General features: G+C 43.4%; 1 protein-coding gene across 1 annotated transcript in view; it reads right to left on the bottom strand.

The window, feature by feature from the left end:
• Positions 1–1043: 1043 nt before the first annotated feature.
• Positions 1044–20653, bottom strand: part of PKD2L1 (polycystin 2 like 1, transient receptor potential cation channel) — a 34955-nt gene continuing 15345 nt past the window's right edge. Inside the window, 13 exon segments of the mRNA XM_047824680.1 lie at positions 1044–1217; positions 1535–1658; positions 1910–2028; positions 2817–2943; positions 4206–4327; positions 4537–4635; positions 5470–5590; positions 5901–6082; positions 6262–6432; positions 7083–7311; positions 7475–7699; positions 8670–8923; positions 9389–9516. Of these exon segments, the coding sequence (XP_047680636.1) occupies positions 1044–1217; positions 1535–1658; positions 1910–2028; positions 2817–2943; positions 4206–4327; positions 4537–4635; positions 5470–5590; positions 5901–6082; positions 6262–6432; positions 7083–7311; positions 7475–7699; positions 8670–8923; positions 9389–9516 (2075 nt within the window).

Consider the following 20653-nt stretch of genomic DNA (forward strand, 5'->3'; position numbering starts at 1 on the left):
TCTCTCTCTCTCTCTCTCTCTCTCTCTCTCTCTCTCACACACACACACACACACACACACACACACACACACACACACAGAGCTACCCCTCATGCCAGAGTAAGGGCTACCTTACACTCTTCATCCTGAGGACCAGGTTTCCCTAGGTCACTGTCTCCACTCTCTCTAACAGTACAGTCATAGTGCCGACCATTTCAGATTATTGCTATGAGCCAGAAGTTCTTATTTCAGGACTTCTTGGGCAGCCCAGCCCAAGTACAAGAATGGCTCACAGCTCCAGCCTCTCTTCTTCTCCCTACAATCCCAGAAGCAAATGCAAAGTCCTGATTTTCCTAAGGATTTTTATTGATAGCCACCAGAGAAACCCATATTGTTCTTTACAAGAATAGAATCAGAGCCCACCACATTTTAGTCCAAAGATCTCTGAATCCGGAGGTCATTTCTTTGTCTGATTCTCCTTAGGTTCCATCTTCGTCCCGGTTTACAGCCCCCTCAGTTCCCAGTGTTTAGTGGAATGTTGGGAGCAGGCACCTTCATGGACTTTGCCCTGAGAGGAGGGGTCACTCCAACTCCTCTGTAACATTGTAATCTCCATACCTGAGAAAGTCTCCTCTCTTCCACGGCTTCCCCTTCTCTCTCTCCTGGAAACTATGGAGAAGACAAGAATCCTGTGGGTGCTAGCCTCAGATCTCTAGATGCACAAAGGATAAGATTCACTGGCAAATACGAAGACATTCAGATAATGCTGCTCCCTTCTATTTTTTCCCCAAATTGTGGCTATCCAGGTGCCAGGCACTTAGGGAACATCACCTGCCTTTCATTATTGCCCTTTTTTTTTTTTCCCATCACAGCAGAGCTAGGAGCACAGGAAGTGAGAGGCCCAGTGGGAAGTGTTATTTCACAGAGCTACACAGAGCTACGTGGCTGCACACAGAAACACTGAGTCACAAGCCTAGGCATGATGCAAGCTCTACACAGAAACACTGGTTCAAAAGGCCAGACACAAGGTGGACTCGGCAGGAGCAGTGGTGGAAACTGCTGCCCTAGGAACGGAGGATGTGTCCTGAGGAGGTCTCTGCGGAGGCAGTGAGAGAGGAGCCTGCTGTCTGATGCTTTAGAACCCCTGCCCCACCACTCTCCTGCCCACCCTGGACTCCTCAGGGGGCTGGCGTCATTGCTGGGGCTGGCTGCAGGTGTTCCCAAACGCCTTGATCCCCCTGTTGGAAGAAAAAGGGACAGGTCATATGAAGGAGGAATTTGCATCCCACTTCCTTTTATCTACAAAATCTGGATCTGATTCCCCAACCTCAGACCATCTCCTGGAGGCTAAGGCAGCCCTTAGGCCAGAGCAACCAACTTCAGGCCTTCCCTCCACTCCTTACTTCCACTGATATAGTGACTACTATGAATATGTTGCCCCAGGAGCCTGAAAACAGGCTCTTTCCAAAATGTTTTGCCTCCACCCACTGAGTGGAAAAGATGGCAGAGTTCAAGTGTGGGGGAGCCGAGGGGACCCAGGTGAAGGGCCACTTACCATGCCCGGGGAGAGAGCTAGCTGCCCCTTCCTTTCCAGCATCTTCAGTTTTGAGCCCACAGCATCTACCTGGGACATGACTCCTTCCAGGACAGTCTCCAGATGCAGAACTCTCCTTGTGAGTCTGTGTAGGATTTGAGAGAGACCGAGGGAGCAGAAATATGTGCCTGGGGGGCTAAGTGGCTGTAGGGGCAGGGGGGACACAATGGTCTGTGTCTGGATGAGAGTAAGGAAGGTAAGGCACAGCCTTCTAGGGAGAGTTAAAGTGGGGCAGAAGTTCTTCCTGGGTTAGGGCAGAGAATTAGAAAGTTGTGGAAAGAAGGTCAAGGAGGACATTATAAACACACTTTGCCCTGGGGCCCTTGCTGCACATACGTGTAGAATTCTTCTCCTGAAACCCAGCCACCTGCTCTGGTGGCATCTGGACACAACTCGCCTGGTGGGCTACTCACAATGGACCGGCCCAGGTTCTCAATCTCAGCGTTGAGGGCCACCTGATCAGGAAGTCAGAGAGGAGAAGATTACTCTGGGAATTCATCAGCTCCTCATCACCTGCTCTCATAGGACCTCCGGACCAGTCCCTTGGGCTCCAATTCATGCTAGTTCCCTTCCCTCTCAAACTCTAGAGACAATAGGATAAGTGTGGTGGTGCTTGGACACAAAGCTGGACCAACCTCTGGAGAATCACCTCCCAAAGAAACAAAACATGAGCTCTTGGAAGCCTTGATTAATGAGACCCTCCCTAGAATCCAACTGAATTTGGGAAAGGAAGAACAGTACCAGGATTCCTGCCACTTTCTCTCCTGCCCTTGAATTTTTGGTCTACAACGGATAGGGACGAAGCAGGCACAACTGGGGGAGCTAAGGATCTGAGTTTGAAAATCCCAGGGAGATGGCAAGTCCTCAGAAGGAGTTGTCAGAGATTCTTGGGCAATTGATCCTTTCCCTCTAAGACTGTGTTTTATAGCAGTGGTTCTCAACTTTGGCTGTGCATTGGAATCACCTAGGGAGTCTTTTTAAAGCACTGATGCCCGGGCCCGTCACTCTCCCAGAGATTCTGTCTAGGGTATGTGGCCTGAGTATGAGGATTATTTGACACCCCACCCCCACCTTACCAGTGTATGCTAATGTGCAGCAGTTTGAGAATGACTATTCTAGAGAGTACTTTCCTGCCCATCTATCAAAGGATTTTCAGTTTGGATCTGTGTTCTCGGTATGTTCTCAGGGAGGGGAGAATGAACATTTTTCTTTCGCTGCCTGTCCACCAACCAGCTGGGCTCACCCTCTTCTCCTCGAGGTCCTGTTGCATTTGTTCCTGTTCTTTCTTGTCCAGGATGTGATTCCCATCTTGGTCAAACCTGGTGAAGGCGGCTGTGAGCTCAGTGATCTCATGCTCTGCGTGCCCCAGTCTGAGGAGAAGAGTATGATGAAATGACTTCTGGCCTTTTGTGGCCGTGATCTCTCAATTAGGGACTTCCTACTTTTTTCCAGACTCTACAACTCTTGCTCTCTGGGAAAGAAGGGGACCACATGGGAAAGGCAGGATCGCCAAGGTCTAGCAATTTTACTTCTGAGAAATGGCTTTAATCTATTTCTTCCTTCTCTGACTCCTGCTGACTAGATTCAGGCCCTCATGATGTTCTATAGGAATTATTGCAAAATCTCTTTGCCTCTAAATAATCTGTCCCTCCACCCCCACCCTGCTGGCTTCTTCTTCACTCCCTACCCCCTGAAATCCATCCTGTATAATGCAACTGGAGTAATTTATCTTTCTAAAGTGCAGGTCTAACTGTACCCCTCCCCTGCTTAAAATCCCTTCTGGGCACCCTGTTCTTTGGACTGAATGATGGCATCCAAGGCCTTTCCCAGGATGGTCCTGGCTCATTCCCCTGGCCTCATTTCTTGCTATGCCCCACTTTTATTTGATAGCTTAGCAACTTATTATTCCTGTATATGTTGCTCAACTTAAAACGTCTGTGCCTTTGTATATGCTTTCATCTCTTCTTGGAGTGGACTTCCTCTGCTTGTCTACATGTAAGCTATCCATCCTCCAAAACCCTATTCATACACCACCTCTTCCAGGAGGTCTTCCCTTAAACTCAAAAATAGAATTGAATACTTTCTTTTGTTTGTGCTCCCTCTCTTCTTGTCACTTCTGTTGTTGAAGTTGTTCTGTGATTCAGTTTATTTGCTTATATGTGTATGAGCTCCTGGAGGACAAACACTTTGTCTCATTTAATCGTGTGCCCTGCTCAGGGCCTGGCCCACAGCTGGTGCTCACACTGTATTTGTTCAGTGTTTGTTAACATGTTTAACTAGGAGGCAAGGAGGCTAAAGGAATAGGCTAGTGTTTGTGGTGGAGCAAAGAACCAACTACAGAGTTATGTGGGAGTGAGAAATGTATGCAATGAATAGGAGATTATATTATTACGTTAGTCCTAATAATTGTTCAACAAGGTCCAGAATGTTACAGAACGTGGTCGGAGACCTTTAAACCAAGAGCACAATTCTGAAGGTCAGAATCAGAGACCTATAGGTCAAAGTCAAAAGCTTAAAGTCAAAGTCAGAGGCCCATAGGCCAAGATCAGAGGTTTTTAGGCAAAAGGTATATGGTTGAGGGTCAAGGACTTATAGACCAATGTCAGAGAAGGTTGGATCTCTGGTTGCTCACTCCCTCAAGGTGTTGGTGAAATCCTCAAATTGGATCTCCTGCTCTTCACCCTGCAGGACCTTCTGTACATCTGAAACTCGCTCCTTTCTCAAACGCAGCCTCAGTAGGGTCTTGTTATAGCCCTGGAAGGAGAAAAGAAACAGGTATGGTTCCTACAGCCTTCTCATCATTCCTTGCCCCCTCCCCCACCCACTGGATGCCAGGCTTCCAGGGATAGGTCAAAGGCACACAAGGGCACAGGGCCCTACACCAGTCAGGAACAGACCAGGACACAGAGCCTTGGACTTGGGCCCTGACACAGACGTATCACTCAAAGAGAATGAGTGGTTACCTGTTTCAGGAGGTCAGAAAGTTGCAGCTCATCCTTCTGTCCAGCTAACTCTTCCTTGACCTCTGAATATGTATCATTGATGATGGCCAGGAACATGTTCTGAAGATAAAGTGGGGACTTGAGTCCTCACCCCCAGACTCACTAACAGCATTGAGCCCACTAACCCTATTAAAGTCCCAGACATATGTTCTAAAAGGGCCAATGCTTTCAATCTCAGCTCTGCAGGCCAATAACCCCAGCATCTCATGGTTCCAAAGACCCCCATTTAGCACAATCCTGTTAGGGATGGATCAAGCTTCCTCACCCACCTGCTATCTTCACTCAGTTTCTGTAGTAACCTGACTGCAAAGATAGCCCATCATATGCCAGAGTTTGCTTCCATATAAGGGCCTGCCAATCACTGAGAGTACAGTTTTGTTGTCTTTACCATCTAACCCCAGTCCAACCCATCTATCCCTAACCATGATCAAATAAAGAAACTTGCTGGCCTTGTCAATAAAAATTAATCCCAGATCTTTCATAGTTGGCAGAGAGAAAGAGAATATAAAGCAATGGTAATAGAAATAGCCAGAAATTCCTAGAGGAAGGGGAGAATAGATGTAGAAGATTTCAGGTTCAACTACTTCTCTTCATGGGGCACTTTTCTCTCCCTTTCCATTCTTAGAGAATAGGGGTTTGGTTTTACTGAGAGAGCCTGAAGATTCTCTTATACTCTGCAAACTGCCTGATTGTGCTGGCCATGCTGAGCACATTAGCCAATTCTCGGGTGATCCAGAAGCCCCCCCCCCCCAGCACTTCACTGTCCATCCCTGATTTGAGATACCCATTTTAACACTGAGTACAGAATATGGGGGGATCAAAACCTCATGCTGTAGGTTCTTTATGTCTCCACCCCTTAGGCTCCCAATTCCCACCTTCCAGAGGGACTCTCACCAGGAGCACAAAGAAGACAAAGAAGACATAGGTGACAAAGTAGGCAGGTCCCAGGATGCGGTTGGCATTGTCAATAGCGTTGTAGTCAAAGTCCCCAAGGATGATCCGGAACTGAGTGAAACTGAGAGACCAGGGTCTGCGCTTCACCTAGGGCCTAACCATAACCCTGTCACCTATTCATACCCCCAAACCACTTTCCTAACTACCATTCTTCAGTGAACGCAGACAGACCTCTCTTGTACCTCCAGCCCAACCTGATAGAGACATAGTGAGGTGCGTAGATACTTGAACCCATCCACCAGAGATTCTCACACAGATGTTTTAAGCACAGACACACCTGTACACATGCACTTAGCTTCCCCAAGGATACACACACCCACAGAGAGGGAGGGAGAGGGTCCAGGAGGGAGTGAAGAGGGCAGGACACACACATGCACTTGATGAAAGTGCTGAAGTTTTCCACTTGGGTCCCAAAAAGCAGGTAGCCGAGTTGGGCATAGGCGAAGAAAACAATGAAGAACATGACAGCAAAACCCAGGATGTCCTTGGCACAGCGGGCCAGCGTGGAGGAGAGCTGAGTCATGGTTTTGTTGAAGCTGATGTACTTGAATATCTGCAAAGGCCATGTGGAATCAAACAGTAAAGGAAGAAAAGAGAAAATCTTTGAATAGTGTACTCCAGGGACTTATGGAGGCCACCGGAGCTGTCAAACCAGACAAGGAAAACGACACAAGTGCTAAACAAGGGAGAATGAGTGCTTTGAGGTGTTGGGGATGAGGGGTCCCAAGGTACCTTGATCCAGGCAAAGAAAAGGTTCACAGCATTCATGTTGTTGTACTGTGTCTGCCAGAAGGCGAGGAACTCGAAGTCAGCATACGTGTTTGGCTGCTGCAGGAGCTTCCCCATCAGCCGGTTCACCTCAAGGGTTCGGAATATGTGGAAGCCCACAGCCACAATAGAGAGCTGTCATCACAGGGGTCAGAGGTGTCAGAGAAGTCAGGCTCTCAAGGGAAGTTCAATGATAAGGTCCTAGGGGAGAGCTGGGGTAGGTAAGTCAGGTGGGAAAAAAATCCTTCTCTTCTGAGCTGTTGACTATCTAAGCTTCAAATGGAAGTGAATAGGATGATTGGGGAGTATCTTAAATCCTGAAACAAGGCTTTGGGACCAATGGTAAATAGGTAGGTTTTAAAGGACCATGGAGAATTGGAGCCAAGTAATTTTATTTCTCCCATAACTTCCTAGTCTTGGTCAAGGAATTGTGTCCTGTTAATAGGAAGAAGATGAAGATGAAGAGGCAGGCTATTTTAATAGAAGAGAAGAGAAAAGGTAGGAGTTTCAAAGGGACAGATAATAAAGGCAAAAGACAGAAGAGGAAAAGAATATCAAGTGAACCTCTCACAGGTCAGAGTGGGAGGGCTTATGGGAGACAGGGTTTTCCCAGGGGCTGAGCCAGGGGAACATCAGCCTCTGGCTCTGGAAGCTGTTACACAGTGATTTGACTGGAAATCATAAGGAGGACTCGAGACTCCAAAAGGAAGAACTTGGAGCCCCTATCAGGGTAGATCCCCTTCCTCCTCCTAATATATCCCAAGTATAAGATATCTGTCCCTCACCAAGATGACCACCAGGTCCAGAATGTTCCAGATGCTTCTGAGGTAACGAAACTGGTGGATGTGGAGCTCCAGTATCTCCTCTACCACATAGTAGAAGATGAAGATGCAGAAGATGATTTCACAGACAATGATAAAGAAGTCCCAGTTACTGACATAGCGGATCAGCTTAACTGTGCGGATTTGCCAAGATGGGATGGCACCTCCTGTAGCTGGAAACTCCACCACCAGTCTGTGGGAGGAAGGGGAGATACCTGGTGAGGCCTGGGCTAGGATAGTTCCTCCAATCCCCTCTCCTCCACGCCCACCACAGGGTATACATTTAAGGAAAGGTCTCAAGCAGAGAAGGGAACCAGGAACCATGGATGGAGGTAAGACAGGGAAAGGAGACCCACCTCAGAACACAGAAAAGGTTGATGTTGGCATTGTAGACTGAGAAGTCAATGAAGACCACCCGAGTGCCCCTGTCTAGCCACAGGCCCTCCTGAAGGTCCTGGAGTGCCTCTGCACTGGCCTGTCGGGACCCTGGAAGGTCCAGATAGTAGCCACCTCCACTGTAGCTTGTCAGCCGGCCCCAGTGAGAGGAGCCCCCCAGCTCATCCTGCGAGTGGTATGTCCACCTGTCACAGAAGAAGCCATCTGAGCAGAGAGGTCTGAGCCAGTCCAAAAGCTGATCTCCTGAGGCAATGGCAACACTTGATGATTGTCTGGGCATTACAGTTTCATATATATTATATATACATATCATGTATAATATATATTCCACACGTATCATCTTGTTTGATACTAACAACTATTTCAGAATAAAGGGTAAATATTATCCACATTTTGAAGACGAGGAACCTAAGACTCAGAAATATCTAAGATAATCCAGCTAGTTAGTGGCCAAACTAAAACTCAAATATAAATGTCCTGATTTCTCATGATGTCACCCAAAACTATGGATGACAAACCCATGCCCCACTTTTGATCTCAGACTGAGGAGTCCCCACTAGGGAAACACCTGGCTCATATAATACAGAAAAGACCCTTTCTGCTCTTGTGGTTGTGCACCTGGCTGCTTCGCCTCATGATTCTCTGTTCCATCCACAAACTTTCCTCCCTGTGCCCTTCCTTCCTTCCCCTTCACATCCTGTCCATCCTTTTCCCCTTTCTTTCCTAATTCTCCATTGACCCTTAACCCCTTGTTTCTTCCCCTACACTTCTAAGGGTCAGACTCTTCCAATTATGACTTGTGTGGCAGCACCAGTGCTTCATGTATTCTCCATGCCCATAAGAACACCTGGACAAGAAAGAATGCTTTCTCTGCCAGGACTGTCCCCAGGGTAGTGCAAATGTGACCGTGACCTGTGTGTGGAAACAAGTCCAGAGGCTATGGTCTTGTTTGCTAATGTATCTTCTCTGTTCCTGAGTGACCCAAACCAAGATCTCCTAACAGTCACAGATGGGACTCAGAGAGATGCTCCCCCTGTCCCTCCCCCAGATCCTCCCAAGGCTCTTTAAGACTAAGTGGAAATCGTTCCCAACCCTTGGGATGGTGTCAGGCTCAGAGAAGCAAGCCTAGCAACATTGGTGGGGGGATTCACTCACGCTGTGCCATTGAGAGGCCCAAAGGGGAGCTGCTCTTCTTTGTCTGGAGAGTAGACATCGTAGCAGCTCAAAATGTCCTCACGGAAGTCTTCATGCACCACGCAGGAGTCATTGCGGACCCTCAGCTGCCGTAGCCTTGGAACCCCCAGCAGCAGGTTCTCATAGTAGATGAAGGAGTGGGAGCCATGGCCCAGGCTCTGGTTGTTGTACCATTTGGTCCAATACAAACTGTCCAGTAGTGGGCCCTGGGCAAACTAGACCACAAGCTGGGTTGGGCCTAACCTAACCTCATCCTGACCTTTACTCTTGGAATGACCTTTGCCATCACTCCTTGACCCCCTGGCTTATCTCTAGTCTACTTCTGTTGGATCCCTCAGCTGACCCATGAACTTTGACCACTTCTTGACCTGACATGGCCCTACTTTTTGTTTGAGATCCATTTTGAAGTTCAGCCTTACCTCTAACTCCCAATACTAGTTTAACTAACTCGTATAGCTTGACTCTCTGGTCATCATCCCAATTTCTCATCTATCTCTACCTAAACTCTACTCTGACCCATTGATTCTTGCCTGACCCTTTGACTTGGCCTGATTCTAGAATAATCTGGTCTCTGGATATGGCCTGGTCCACTGTCTGACATCCCTGAACCCTGGCCTGTGGCTTCATGCTTCAGGCCATTGAGAAGGAGAAAGGAGAGGTAGAGGGTATCTCATACTCACATCCCAGAAGTCCGCCATGCTGCTGATGGCCTGGAAGGAGACTCCGGTGTCTGACGGGGTATGTAAGAAGAGCTCAGACATCACTTTGGTGTAATAATAGGCACTGGAGCTTGTCATTCCGTAGGTCACTAGAAACCAACCCAAGAAGCTGTGTCCTGCTCACTGTTCCCATATCCATTCCCCAGAGAAGATAGGAAAGCCCATTGCCCTGGGGACAGAGGTGCTATCTAGATGGGATCCCATGGCAATAGTGGCATTGGGGAAACCAGGGAATTTATTAGGGAAGAGTTATGACTATAAGGTCTCTTCCTCTCCTCCCAACTTACCTTAGAAAGACTGAACTCCACTCAGAAATAGTTTTTTAGATTGTCATTCTGAAAATCCACTTTTTTCTTCCCAAACCAGCTAACTTCCTAGTTCTTATTCCCCAGAGCCAAGATATTTCCACCTTCTGCATCAGGCAGTGCTTCTTTTCCTTTGTCCTATATTTATGCCTTTGGAAAAGTACCTTTTAATTCTAGAGTAGTCCAAGGCTGGCCAATCACCTTACGTGGAGATTGGTGTCCTGGACCTTGGAGTCAGTGACTCCACAGCCATGGGAGTGGGAGGTAGGCATGGCACCTCTGGCCCCAGGGCATCTTGAGGGGGCACAGTTATCTCATGAGGGAGGGACTCAGAGCATCCCCATCAGAAAAAGACCAGGCTTTTGCCTTGAAACTGAATCTCCCTCAACCACCCTAACCCATACACCCAGTCTAAAGTAGGGATCTCAAGGGAAGCTATAAGTTTTCTAGCTAAAAGATAAAATTTGACAAGTATAAGCTATTTATTTTGTAGATTGTCCCTCAGTCTAGATTTGCCTGATGTTTTCTTGTATTTAAAAATTCAGGTTATGGGGTGCCTGGGTGGCTTGGTCGGTTAAGCGTCTGACTTCGGCTCAGGTCATGATCTCACGGTCCGTGAGTTCGAGCCCTGCGTCGGGCTCTGTGCTGACAGCTCAGAGCCTGGAGCCTGTTTCAGATTCTGTGTCTCCTTCTCTCTCTGCTCATCCCCTGTTCATGCTCTGTCTCTCTCTCTGTCTCAAAAATAAATAAGCGTTAAAAAAAAATTAAAAATTCAGGTTATACATTGGGCAAAGCATACCAAAGAAGATATGTGTGTTCTTCTCAGAGTTTCCTATCAGGAGGCATATATTGTCTAATTGTATCATTACTGGTGATGCTAACTTTCATTCCTTGTTAAGGCAGTATCTTCCAGCTATCTTCAATGTAAAATTATTTTTCTCTTTGTAATTAATATGTGTTTTGTGGGGAAACACTTTGAAACTATGTAAATATCCTTTTACTCATCAATCTTTCACCTACTAGTTTTAATATCCTTTAATGACTTTTGCCTGATTATTACTACTAAGGTTGTCAAGATTTGATTTTCTCATTCCATCATTCCTTCTGCGTTTGTTAGTTAGCATTCTCTCTAGGAAGAACTTACCTTTCTTCCTCATTTATTAATTCATTTATATATATCAGCATGAACTTATGGGTTCTTGTTTTTATAGTTTTTAATTTGTTAGTATTATACTTTATTGTTACTTAATTTTTTAGCCAAGTCATGCAGGATAAAGAAAAACTAAAGAGTTGTTCCATATTAAAAAAAAAAGAATAAAGAAACATAAAAACTAAATGTAACATGTGCATTTAGCGAGGATTAAATCCTGGACAATAATTTATTTTCTTGTACTATAAAGGCTATTAGTGAAACAATTGGTGAGATTGTAATAAGGTCTGTTCATTAGATGATAGTACTGAATCAATGATAATTTTCTTTCATAAGATAATGTCCTTGTTTTTAGAATTACATATTAAAGTATTTAGGAGCAACAGGGCATTATGTCTGCAATTTATTCTCAAATAGTGTGTGTGTGTGTGGGGGGGGTGTGTGTCTAGAGAAAGAGAGAGAGATTGGGAGAGAGAACAATAAGGAAATGCAAGCATGGTAAAATGTACACACTTGGGAAATATGGGTGAAATGTATATATAAGAATTCTTTGTATTATTCTTGCAGCTTTTCTGTAAGTCTGTAATTTCATCAAAAAATTAAAGTAGGATTTTTCAGTCTCTTATGGGCAATTCTCTTTAAGAATTTTCTTTTTCAGGGGCGCCTGGGTGGCGCAGTCGGTTGAGCGTCCGACTTCAGCCAGGTCACGATCTCGCGGTCCGTGAGTTCGAGCCCCGCGTCGGGCTCTGGGTTGATGGCTCAGAGCCTGGAGCCTGTTTCCGATTCTGTGTCTCCCTCTCTCTCTCTCTGCCCCTCCCCTGTTCATGCTCTGTCTCTCTCTGTCCCAAAAATAAAATAAACGTTAAAAAAAAAAAAAAAAAAAAAAAAAAAGAATTTTCTTTTTCAAATTTTGGGCCGTACTTGCTCCTACCACCCCTGGAGCTCATCCATAGTCTTGTAGGAAAGAGGGACTGGTGAGCGATCCTAGAATAGGCACAAGCAACATCACACCTTTCCGGGGGAGAAATCTGCAAAGAAGGAAGCATTATGGCTTCACATTCCCTCATTCTGCTCTTTTTAAGTCCAAGAAACAACTTGACTCCTAATTCAAATCTGTGATCATCTTCCCTTAGTATCTGGAGAACTCATACTCAGCTTTTTAGGACTTGGAAAATGGGTTGGAAGTGAAGCTTCTGTCTGCTGAGAACCCAACCACAGAGTAAGAATGATCAGTAAGCTGAACTTTTCCTAATGCCATAGGCTGATTAAATTGATATAACTTCTAGATGGCCACTAGGTGGTGCTCTTGCTGTATCTTTTTCTCTCCAATTCTCCAATCTTACTCAGAATTACTACTCAGAATTAACATTGCTCTGAACTGGTTGTCAACCCCATATGGAGATGTAGCATTTCTGATTATTATCCAAGATAGTAAAGACTATGTATTTTGAGAAAAATGGTTTTACCTGGTCAAATGCCCACCGATACTCAGAAGCAGTATTCTTTGTAACTTTTTAATTGAAGTACATGCAAACAAAAAGACCAAGTAGAAGTTGTTAAAAAACCTCTTGGGGGCACCTGGGTGGTTGAGCATCTGACTCTTGATTTCTGCTCAGGTCATGACCTTGCCCACGCTCAGCATGGAGTTTGCTTGGGATTCTCTCTCCCTCTCTCTCTGCCTCTCCCCTTCTCTCTCTCTCTCTCTCTTAAACACACACACACACACACACACACACACACACACACACTCGCTCTCTCTCTCAGTAAATAAATATTTATAAAATAAGTAAATACATAATAAAAATCTTCTAAATTAAGGTTTAAGCCTTGTTTGCTGCCTATTCACTACCTTCTCCCCACCCAAATACCTTCTCTCCCTTGTTAATTCTTACTTCAGCAAATTTTGTACTTTGTCTCAGGAGATAAGGGGTGTTTACCCACCCACCTCTATGAAATTCAGCTTACTATTTTGAAAGCCCAAATCGATACTTGGTAGAACATATTATCAGTCTATCAACCTGATTATTCTAAAGACACATTTTATATTCATTAAACAAACATTACTGAAAGTCCAACATGTGTGAAACACATGGTCATTGGTTTCTATCCTTAAAAACTTCTATTGAGAAAGATGTCCCAGAATGAACTTTCTTTAGTACATCTTTAACATTTAAAATTGAATTATACAGAATAGAATCTTTTTTCTTTTTTTTTTTTTAATTTAATTTTTTAATTTACATCCAAGTTAGTTAGCATATAGTGCAACAATGATTTCAGGAGCAAATTCCTTAATGCCCCTTACCCATTTAGCCCATCCCCCCCTTCCACAACCCCTCCAGCAACCCTCTGTTCTCCATATTTAAGAGTCTCTTATATTTTGTCCCCCTCCCTGTTTTTATATTATTTTTGCTTCCCTTCCCCTATGTTTATCTGTTTTGTATATTAAAGTCCTCATATGAGTGAAGTCATATGATATTTGTCTTTCTGTGACTGAGTGATTTTGCTTAGCATAATACCCTCCAGTTCCATCAGAATAGAATCTTTTAATAGTATGCTGACCTACCCCGATCATGTATGCACTCAGAATGAACTTGTAGAATAAGCATGAGCTTTGAAGCCAGATTGACCTAGGTTCAAATCCTAGCTCTGTCACTTACAGTATAGACTTGGGCTCTGAGTCTCAGATTCCTTATCTGAATGGGGGAATACAATGTCTTTCTTGTAATATTATGAAGATAAAAGATGATGTCTTTAGAATGCATTGAACACAGTGGGTGCTTAACAACCAGTTCTAGTCATCCCACTATATGCTCCTGAGGGGACAAGGACTATGACTCATTCATTTAGCATGGTGCCTGGTATTTAATAGTTTTTCAATAAGTGTTTGTTGGGCTGAACCAAAAGTGGGGGGAAAATTGCCACGTAGAGTAGAATGAAATAAATGAATAATTTTCAAACTAAATAAGGTGTTATGGCTCCATATTTGACACATACCAGCAATATCATAAAATAGTCAAGGATAATTCCTATTTAATAGACAGAAAGAGGGTAGAATATTTAGTCCAAAGAGAGGAATAAATTCATAAAGTCTCAGGTAAGAGAAACAAAGCCAGTCCTTGGCTGATGTATGAAGCAAGTAAAGTCAGCAACCCTTACACAATGTGATGGTAGAAATGTTGGTGGAACAAATCAATTTTCCTAACATGTCAACTGTCCAGAACACCAGATGAATATGAGGCTTAGAGGTTGCGGCAATCTAAACCCAAAAGCAGGGCAGGAGAAGTCCAGGATTGCTAGATTGAGTGATGATTTCAGCTCCTATGTCTCATAATATGATATGGAAACTGCAGCATGCATCAGAATTACTTAGAAGGCTTATTAAAACAGAGATTGATGTAGGTCTATATGGGGCATGATAGTTTTATTTTTTTAATTTTTATTTATTTATTTTGAGAAAGAGTGTGTGTGTTTGTGTGAGCAAGAAAGGGGCAGAGAGAAAGAGAGAGAATCCAAAGCAGGCTCTGTGCTAACAGTGCGGAGCCTGACACGGGGCTTGATCTTGCCATCTGTAAGATCATGACCTGAGCCTAAATCAAGAATCAGATGTTTAACTGACTGAGCCACACAGGTGCCCCAGGGCTCAATAATTTTCATTTCCAATACATTCCCATGTATTGCTGATGCTACTGGTTCTGGGACTGCACTAGAATCACTGCCATGACCTTTTGCTATATAATCCCATTTGTCTTTGATAGCGTCGTCAAGAAGGCATCTGTTTCTGTGATTCTCAAGACTGGAAGTACAGGGCACCTGAGTGGCTCAGTTAGTTAAGCACCCAACTTTCAGCTCAGGTCATGATCTCATGGTTCATGGGTTTGAGTTGATAGCTTAGAGCCTGGAGGCTGCTTCGGATTCTGTGTGTGTGTCTCTCTCTCTGTCCCTCCTCTGCTTGTGCTCTCTCTCTCTCTCAAAATAAATAAATAAACATTAAAAAAAAAAAAGACTGGGAGTGGGGAAGAAGAAATAACATCTTTCCCAAAGGACTCTCAGAACCCCTTTGGGATATGAAAGCTTTGACAAACTACACAGCCCTCTTAGAATAGCCTCTTTTCACCACCAAGGGAAAATCACTGAATCCATTGCCCTAGGGAGCCACTGGCAGTTACTGGAGGGGACCATATCCCTCCAGCATGTTGTAGGAGAAAAAGGTTGAAAACAACTTGTTGATCTTTCCTGTGTCTCCTTTCCCCCACTTGACCCCATTAATTACCATTGAGGTAAATCATTTGACTTTCCTTTAAAGAACCAGCTTACCTAAGTGGAACACCTGGTTCAGAGATTTCTGAATCTGACAGGGACTCAGCATATCCATTTTACCACCACCCTTCTCCATATCAGGAGAAATAAAAGACCAGCTATTTACTACCTGAAAACATCTATTATATGCCCTATGCTAAGTTTTGACACACCTATTGCATTTAATGCCACAATAGCACTACGTATTTGGTGCTATTATTATCCCCATTTTCCAGTGTCAGATAGCTGAAATAACTTGCCCATGGAGCCAGGATTCAAATGCAAATCTATCTGCTTCCCTAGTAAACTAATTCTTTTCTGCTCCTAGGACCCATCTATATTCAAGGCGTAGAAGTAACAGGAGGGAAAATGTAAGCTCCATAAAAGGCAGAACATCCTAGCTACTAGTGCTTTCAAATTATGAAATGGATCATTTCACCCACACCCATTTCATCTCCAGCAGTGTCCGTGAGGACTGCCTGCTGAGGATCACATGGTGTGTGCTCCTGCAAGCAGCCTTCCTGGTTCCTTCCTTTAAGATCCAGTGAAGGAGTGGAATTGCTCTGTTTGTTTCAAAAGGCAACACTAGACAAGGGAATGGGTCGGAGCTGGAAGGAATCAGACAGAATTCGAGTAAGTATATTGAATGTCCATATGTCAGTATGTTACTTCCTTTTTGATAGAGTAAGGGCCTCACTTCAGGACATTTTCAGACACTGGACAATGACTGCTTGAGAATACTATGAAGAAGATTCAGAGACCAGGTGGTGGCTCACCATCCAGCACAGAGTATCTGATTTTTTTTCCCCTCTTGGACAGAACTAAGTTCTCTTGCATACACTATATCATGCCTTTTAACCTTGGCCTCAGATCAAATTCACAGTTGCTAAATAATAATAACCTCCATTACTGACACATTATGCACTGGGCTTTGCACACATTGTCTCCCATAAGCCTAAAAAAACCTCAGAAAGTAGGAACTACCACCTGCATTTTATGCTGTTAAATAACTTGTCCAAAGATCATACAGCAAGTGAGTAGAACTTCTATTCAAAACCAGGTCTGCATTACTCCAAAGACCATGAATTTAGCCATCACTCTACATTACACTAATATATCCTCTACCACTCAAATCCTTCTGATTAGGGACTCTAACTCTCCTTCCAAAAATCAAGCCAAATGTTTAGTATTTTGCAAGTTTATAAGGTGCCCTTATAAGAAAACTCTATTTAAAGAGTCCAATATCTGAGTTAGGAGGTGAATTGCAAAAAGCTATTAGTAAACTCAAAACATCACCATCTTAAAAGAAGCTCCAAAGTCCTTCATTATAGTATAAACAATAACAGATAATTGTATATAAATCTGTATGAAGAGTCATACTTTGACATAGGTGAGCCCAAAGAAGGAAAAACTCACATGTAGAAAAATGTTACCTGGGTTATTTATAGTATCAAAAGATTGTAAACAACTTAAATATCGTACAAAGAGGCAATATTGAAGTAAACTATGATATGATCGAGTCACTTGATGGAGTGTTACAAAGCCATTGAAATGGTAATAAACATAGAATGCAAAATTGTTTCTTTGTCATCATGACAATTAAATACTTTACAAAAATACTAGGTATGTAAAAACTTGAAGGAAAAATGGACTTTTCAATGAATGAATAGTGTAATAGGTGGATTTTATTTCTCTTCATTCCCATGGAGTTCAATTAATGCTATAATAATAATACAATATAAAAATAATAAAATTATTTTTAAAAATCTTTCCTCCTATTTGTTTCCAAGTCATAGGTTAAAATTTCCAGATGCTGGATGCTGTACTAGACTTTGTGACTGCTTCCTTAAGATCTTCTCTTGGTTAATACCATGATTTTATTTGAGATATCACACCTCTGTGGATCATCTCACGAATGTTGCTAGAAGCTGAATTCAACCCTGGCTCTTGGATTTGGGTGGGAAGCTTAGACCTAAACTAATCCATGAATACCCCTTCCTTGGCCCCATTACAGGTTAAGGGATGAGCATGTAACACATTTCAGGTCAAGAAATCACAAAGAGGGGCACCTCGGTGGCTCGGTTGAGCAGCCAACTCTGGATTTCAACTCAAGTCATGATCTCATGGTTCATAGGATCAAGCCCCACGTTGGGCTCTGTGATGACAGCATGGAGCCGGCTTGGGATTCTCTCTCTCATTCTCTCTTTCTGCTCCTCCCCCCACTTGGCTCTCTCTCTCAAAATAAATAAATAAACTTAAAAAAAAGTCATGAAGAGAGACTTCTGGAGTCTTTTATAAGACCTTCTCTCTGATAATAGATATGAATGGGAAAGTCCCAGAGGATTCAGCCCTAAGATGAATCTGTGCAGCTGGCAGAATTGAGTAATAGAAATAGACAGGTCTTTGATGATTAAGTCACTGGATGGGTCATCCCTGAACCCTACCCTCCTTTGGACTTTCATTACCTAGACAATAAATCCCATATGGTTTAAGCCAGTTTTCGCTGCATTTTATTCCCTTGTAACATGATCCTTACTTATGTGGAAACGATGACGTTTTCAAAAAGATGGCATTATTTCCAAGAAAATAGAGGTAGAAAGGCTTCTGCTACTGTTGGAACATCTCTGGAGAGCAGCCAATGACTTTAGCTTATTTGTGCCAAATCTACATTAATTAAAATACATTAATCACCCTGTATTAAAGGAGGCTTACTGACTAAACCGACTGATGATGATATTCTAGGAACATACCTACAATTAATTCTTCAAGGCTCTCCAAACTTTATTTCTGGGTAAATCCAGGTCTCTAGAATACAATAAAAATTTACACACACATATATGTGTGTATGTATAAGCATATATATATATATATATATATATATATGGATATATATGCCTATACACATATATACATACACAAATGTGTACATATGTCTGTATAGTATATCGCTACTCCTAAAAATTATGTAAGAATGAGAATTTAACATGGATTTTAAAGGAGGCAGATATAAAAGACAGCCAAAAGAAGAGTAGCTACAGTCTTTAACATTGCTTTTATCCCATTACGATATTCCATGTCTCATATAAAACCCAACAAAGCCAATTCTTCCCAGAACTAGGGTCTCCTTATTAACTGGTGTGCTTTTTCTTACCAGTGAGAACTGTGCAGCCTGTTTATGTTTTCTTCTTGCTTTGGGTGCCAGGAATCTCAGGCTTTGTTCTTATTTGCTTTTGTTCATCTTAAGTTTTCTGGTACAAGGGGTCTTCCCCCCTATGTTTTCCCATTTCTTTTGCCAAGTTTTTTAATTATAGTTCTAGGGGCACCTGGGTGGCTCAGTCAGTTAAGCATCCGACTTCGGTTCAGGTCATGATCTCACGGTTCGTGAGTTCGAGCCCCGCGTCAGGCTCTGTGCTGACAGCTCAGAGCCTGGAGCCCATTTCAGATTCTGTGTCTCCTTCTCTCTCTGCCCCTCCCCTGTTCATGCTCTGTCTCTCTGTCTCAAAAATAAATAAACGTTAAAAAAAATTTTTTTAAATTAAAAAAAATTATAGTTCTAATGGGCTATATTTTATTGCATCTGTGCTTTTGAGAAACTGTGTATTTATTTATTTTGAGAGAGGCAGAGAGAGTGCAAGCGGGAGAGGGGCAGAGAGAAAGGGAGAGAGAGAATCCTAAGCAGGCTCCACACTATCAGTGCAGAGCCCAATGAAGGGCTCAATCCCACAACCATGAGATCATGACTGAGCCGAAATCAAGAGCTGGATGCTTAACTGACTGAGACACCCAGGCACTCCTGTATCCTGTGCTTTTTAATGTAAGCTGGCTCATGTGCCTTTGAGCTGGCTCAGATGCCTTTAATGTAAGCTGGCTCAGGTGGGGCATAATATATTATCATTATTAAAGAAGCATAACTGTAATAATTATTAATCACCACCATCATCATGAGCTTGGGTAATAACCTGATTTTATCCATTCCAATATTTATAGTAGAGACTGAGTATTAAGTCCTCTCTTTTGAACTGCTGGAAGACCTTCCCAGCTCAGAGCAGTAACAAGAAGTCAGCAGTTGCTTTGTGTGCCTAGCTCCCCAGGTGATTGCCATCTAGGCCATCATATGCTACTGAGCTCCTTCCTTGGTCCTAATTACTATTTAATGGAACTTAGCTGTTATTTTCTAGCAGCCCTCTCCTTGGGCAGGAGAGTGCCAACTAAATGACAAAGAACCTTGAAAAGCTGGGGTGCTTCTGCCAGCGAGTGTATAATTATAATTCCTTTATATTTCAATACTACTCCTCTGTTGGAAACTCTGTGCCTTCAAGTTTTTGAAACTCAAAAGACAACTACTCCTTCCTAACCTGGATAGCTGTGAGGAAAAGCAAGGATTTTTTCTAGCGATCTGGAGGTCTCTTCCCTCCACCCCAAACCCAGCCCTGACAGTCATTGTGCGAATAGAACTTCCACTGTTCCATCAACCTTCCAATTGTCGAAGGGTTGGAAGTTCCTTGGGCTTTACCAATCCTATAAATTTACCCTGTGGTTACTTGGATGGCCTCTTCCTGAGCCCCTCTTATCACCTGGATTGCGGAGAAGCTCTCTGAAACATCTCTACCTATTTCTTAGCACACTGGATCCAGTTTGGCTTTGGTCATATAATTTGAGAGGGAGGGAAGTTTGTTTTATGCTAACTCCTCCAGGGTGATTCTTCTTTCTTGTGAAATAAAATAAAGAACCCTGAAACTGTCACTTCTTATGCCTCTGCAACAGTCTCTGATAATAGTTTCACAATAGTTTAGTGAAATACTTTAATACCCACTCATGGTGGAAAACTATCAGGCCTCATCAGCCTCCCTGGTGATTTTGTATCAGGGAGGTTATAAGTGCCTTGGTTTCTCTGGGTTCCATTAATTGTTGCCACTCCCATGTCAAATTATGGGCAAGAGTTCTCCCCCTATTTGGCATAGACTACTAGTCATTTCTCAATACCTTTCCTCCCCTTATTACATGGTCATGTAATTTTATCTAGAAGCACATGGCTCCCATCTAAATACCACATTACCCAGCCTCCCTTGCAGCTAGTTATGGTGCCTGAACAAGTTCTGGTCAGAGGAATGTGAGTGCAGTAGTAGGCTTCCACTTACAACTTCCGGCTCATGTCCTTAAAAGGATGGAATGTACTTTCCTTTTCTACTTTCCTACTTCCTGACAGCTGTAATATGCACATAAGAGCAGGAGCTGGAGCATGAGGTAGAAGGCATACGTTGAAAATGGCAATGCAGTGAGGTAGAAGCAACCTGGGCTCCACGTGACTGTGGAGCCCCATATTAGTCCAGGGCTTCTCATACCTCAGAATGTTACGAGAGAGAGAAATAAACTCCTGTGAATGTTTCATATGAATACCTCCACGTCAGATGGGTACTTTGGAAAAGGAACTTTTCTAGGAAAATTACGGAAAAAGAGTTGAAGTCAACAAACTGA

Source organism: Prionailurus viverrinus, chromosome D2 (assembly GCF_022837055.1).
Source record: "Prionailurus viverrinus isolate Anna chromosome D2, UM_Priviv_1.0, whole genome shotgun sequence".
Classification (NCBI taxonomy): Eukaryota; Metazoa; Chordata; class Mammalia; order Carnivora; family Felidae; genus Prionailurus; species Prionailurus viverrinus.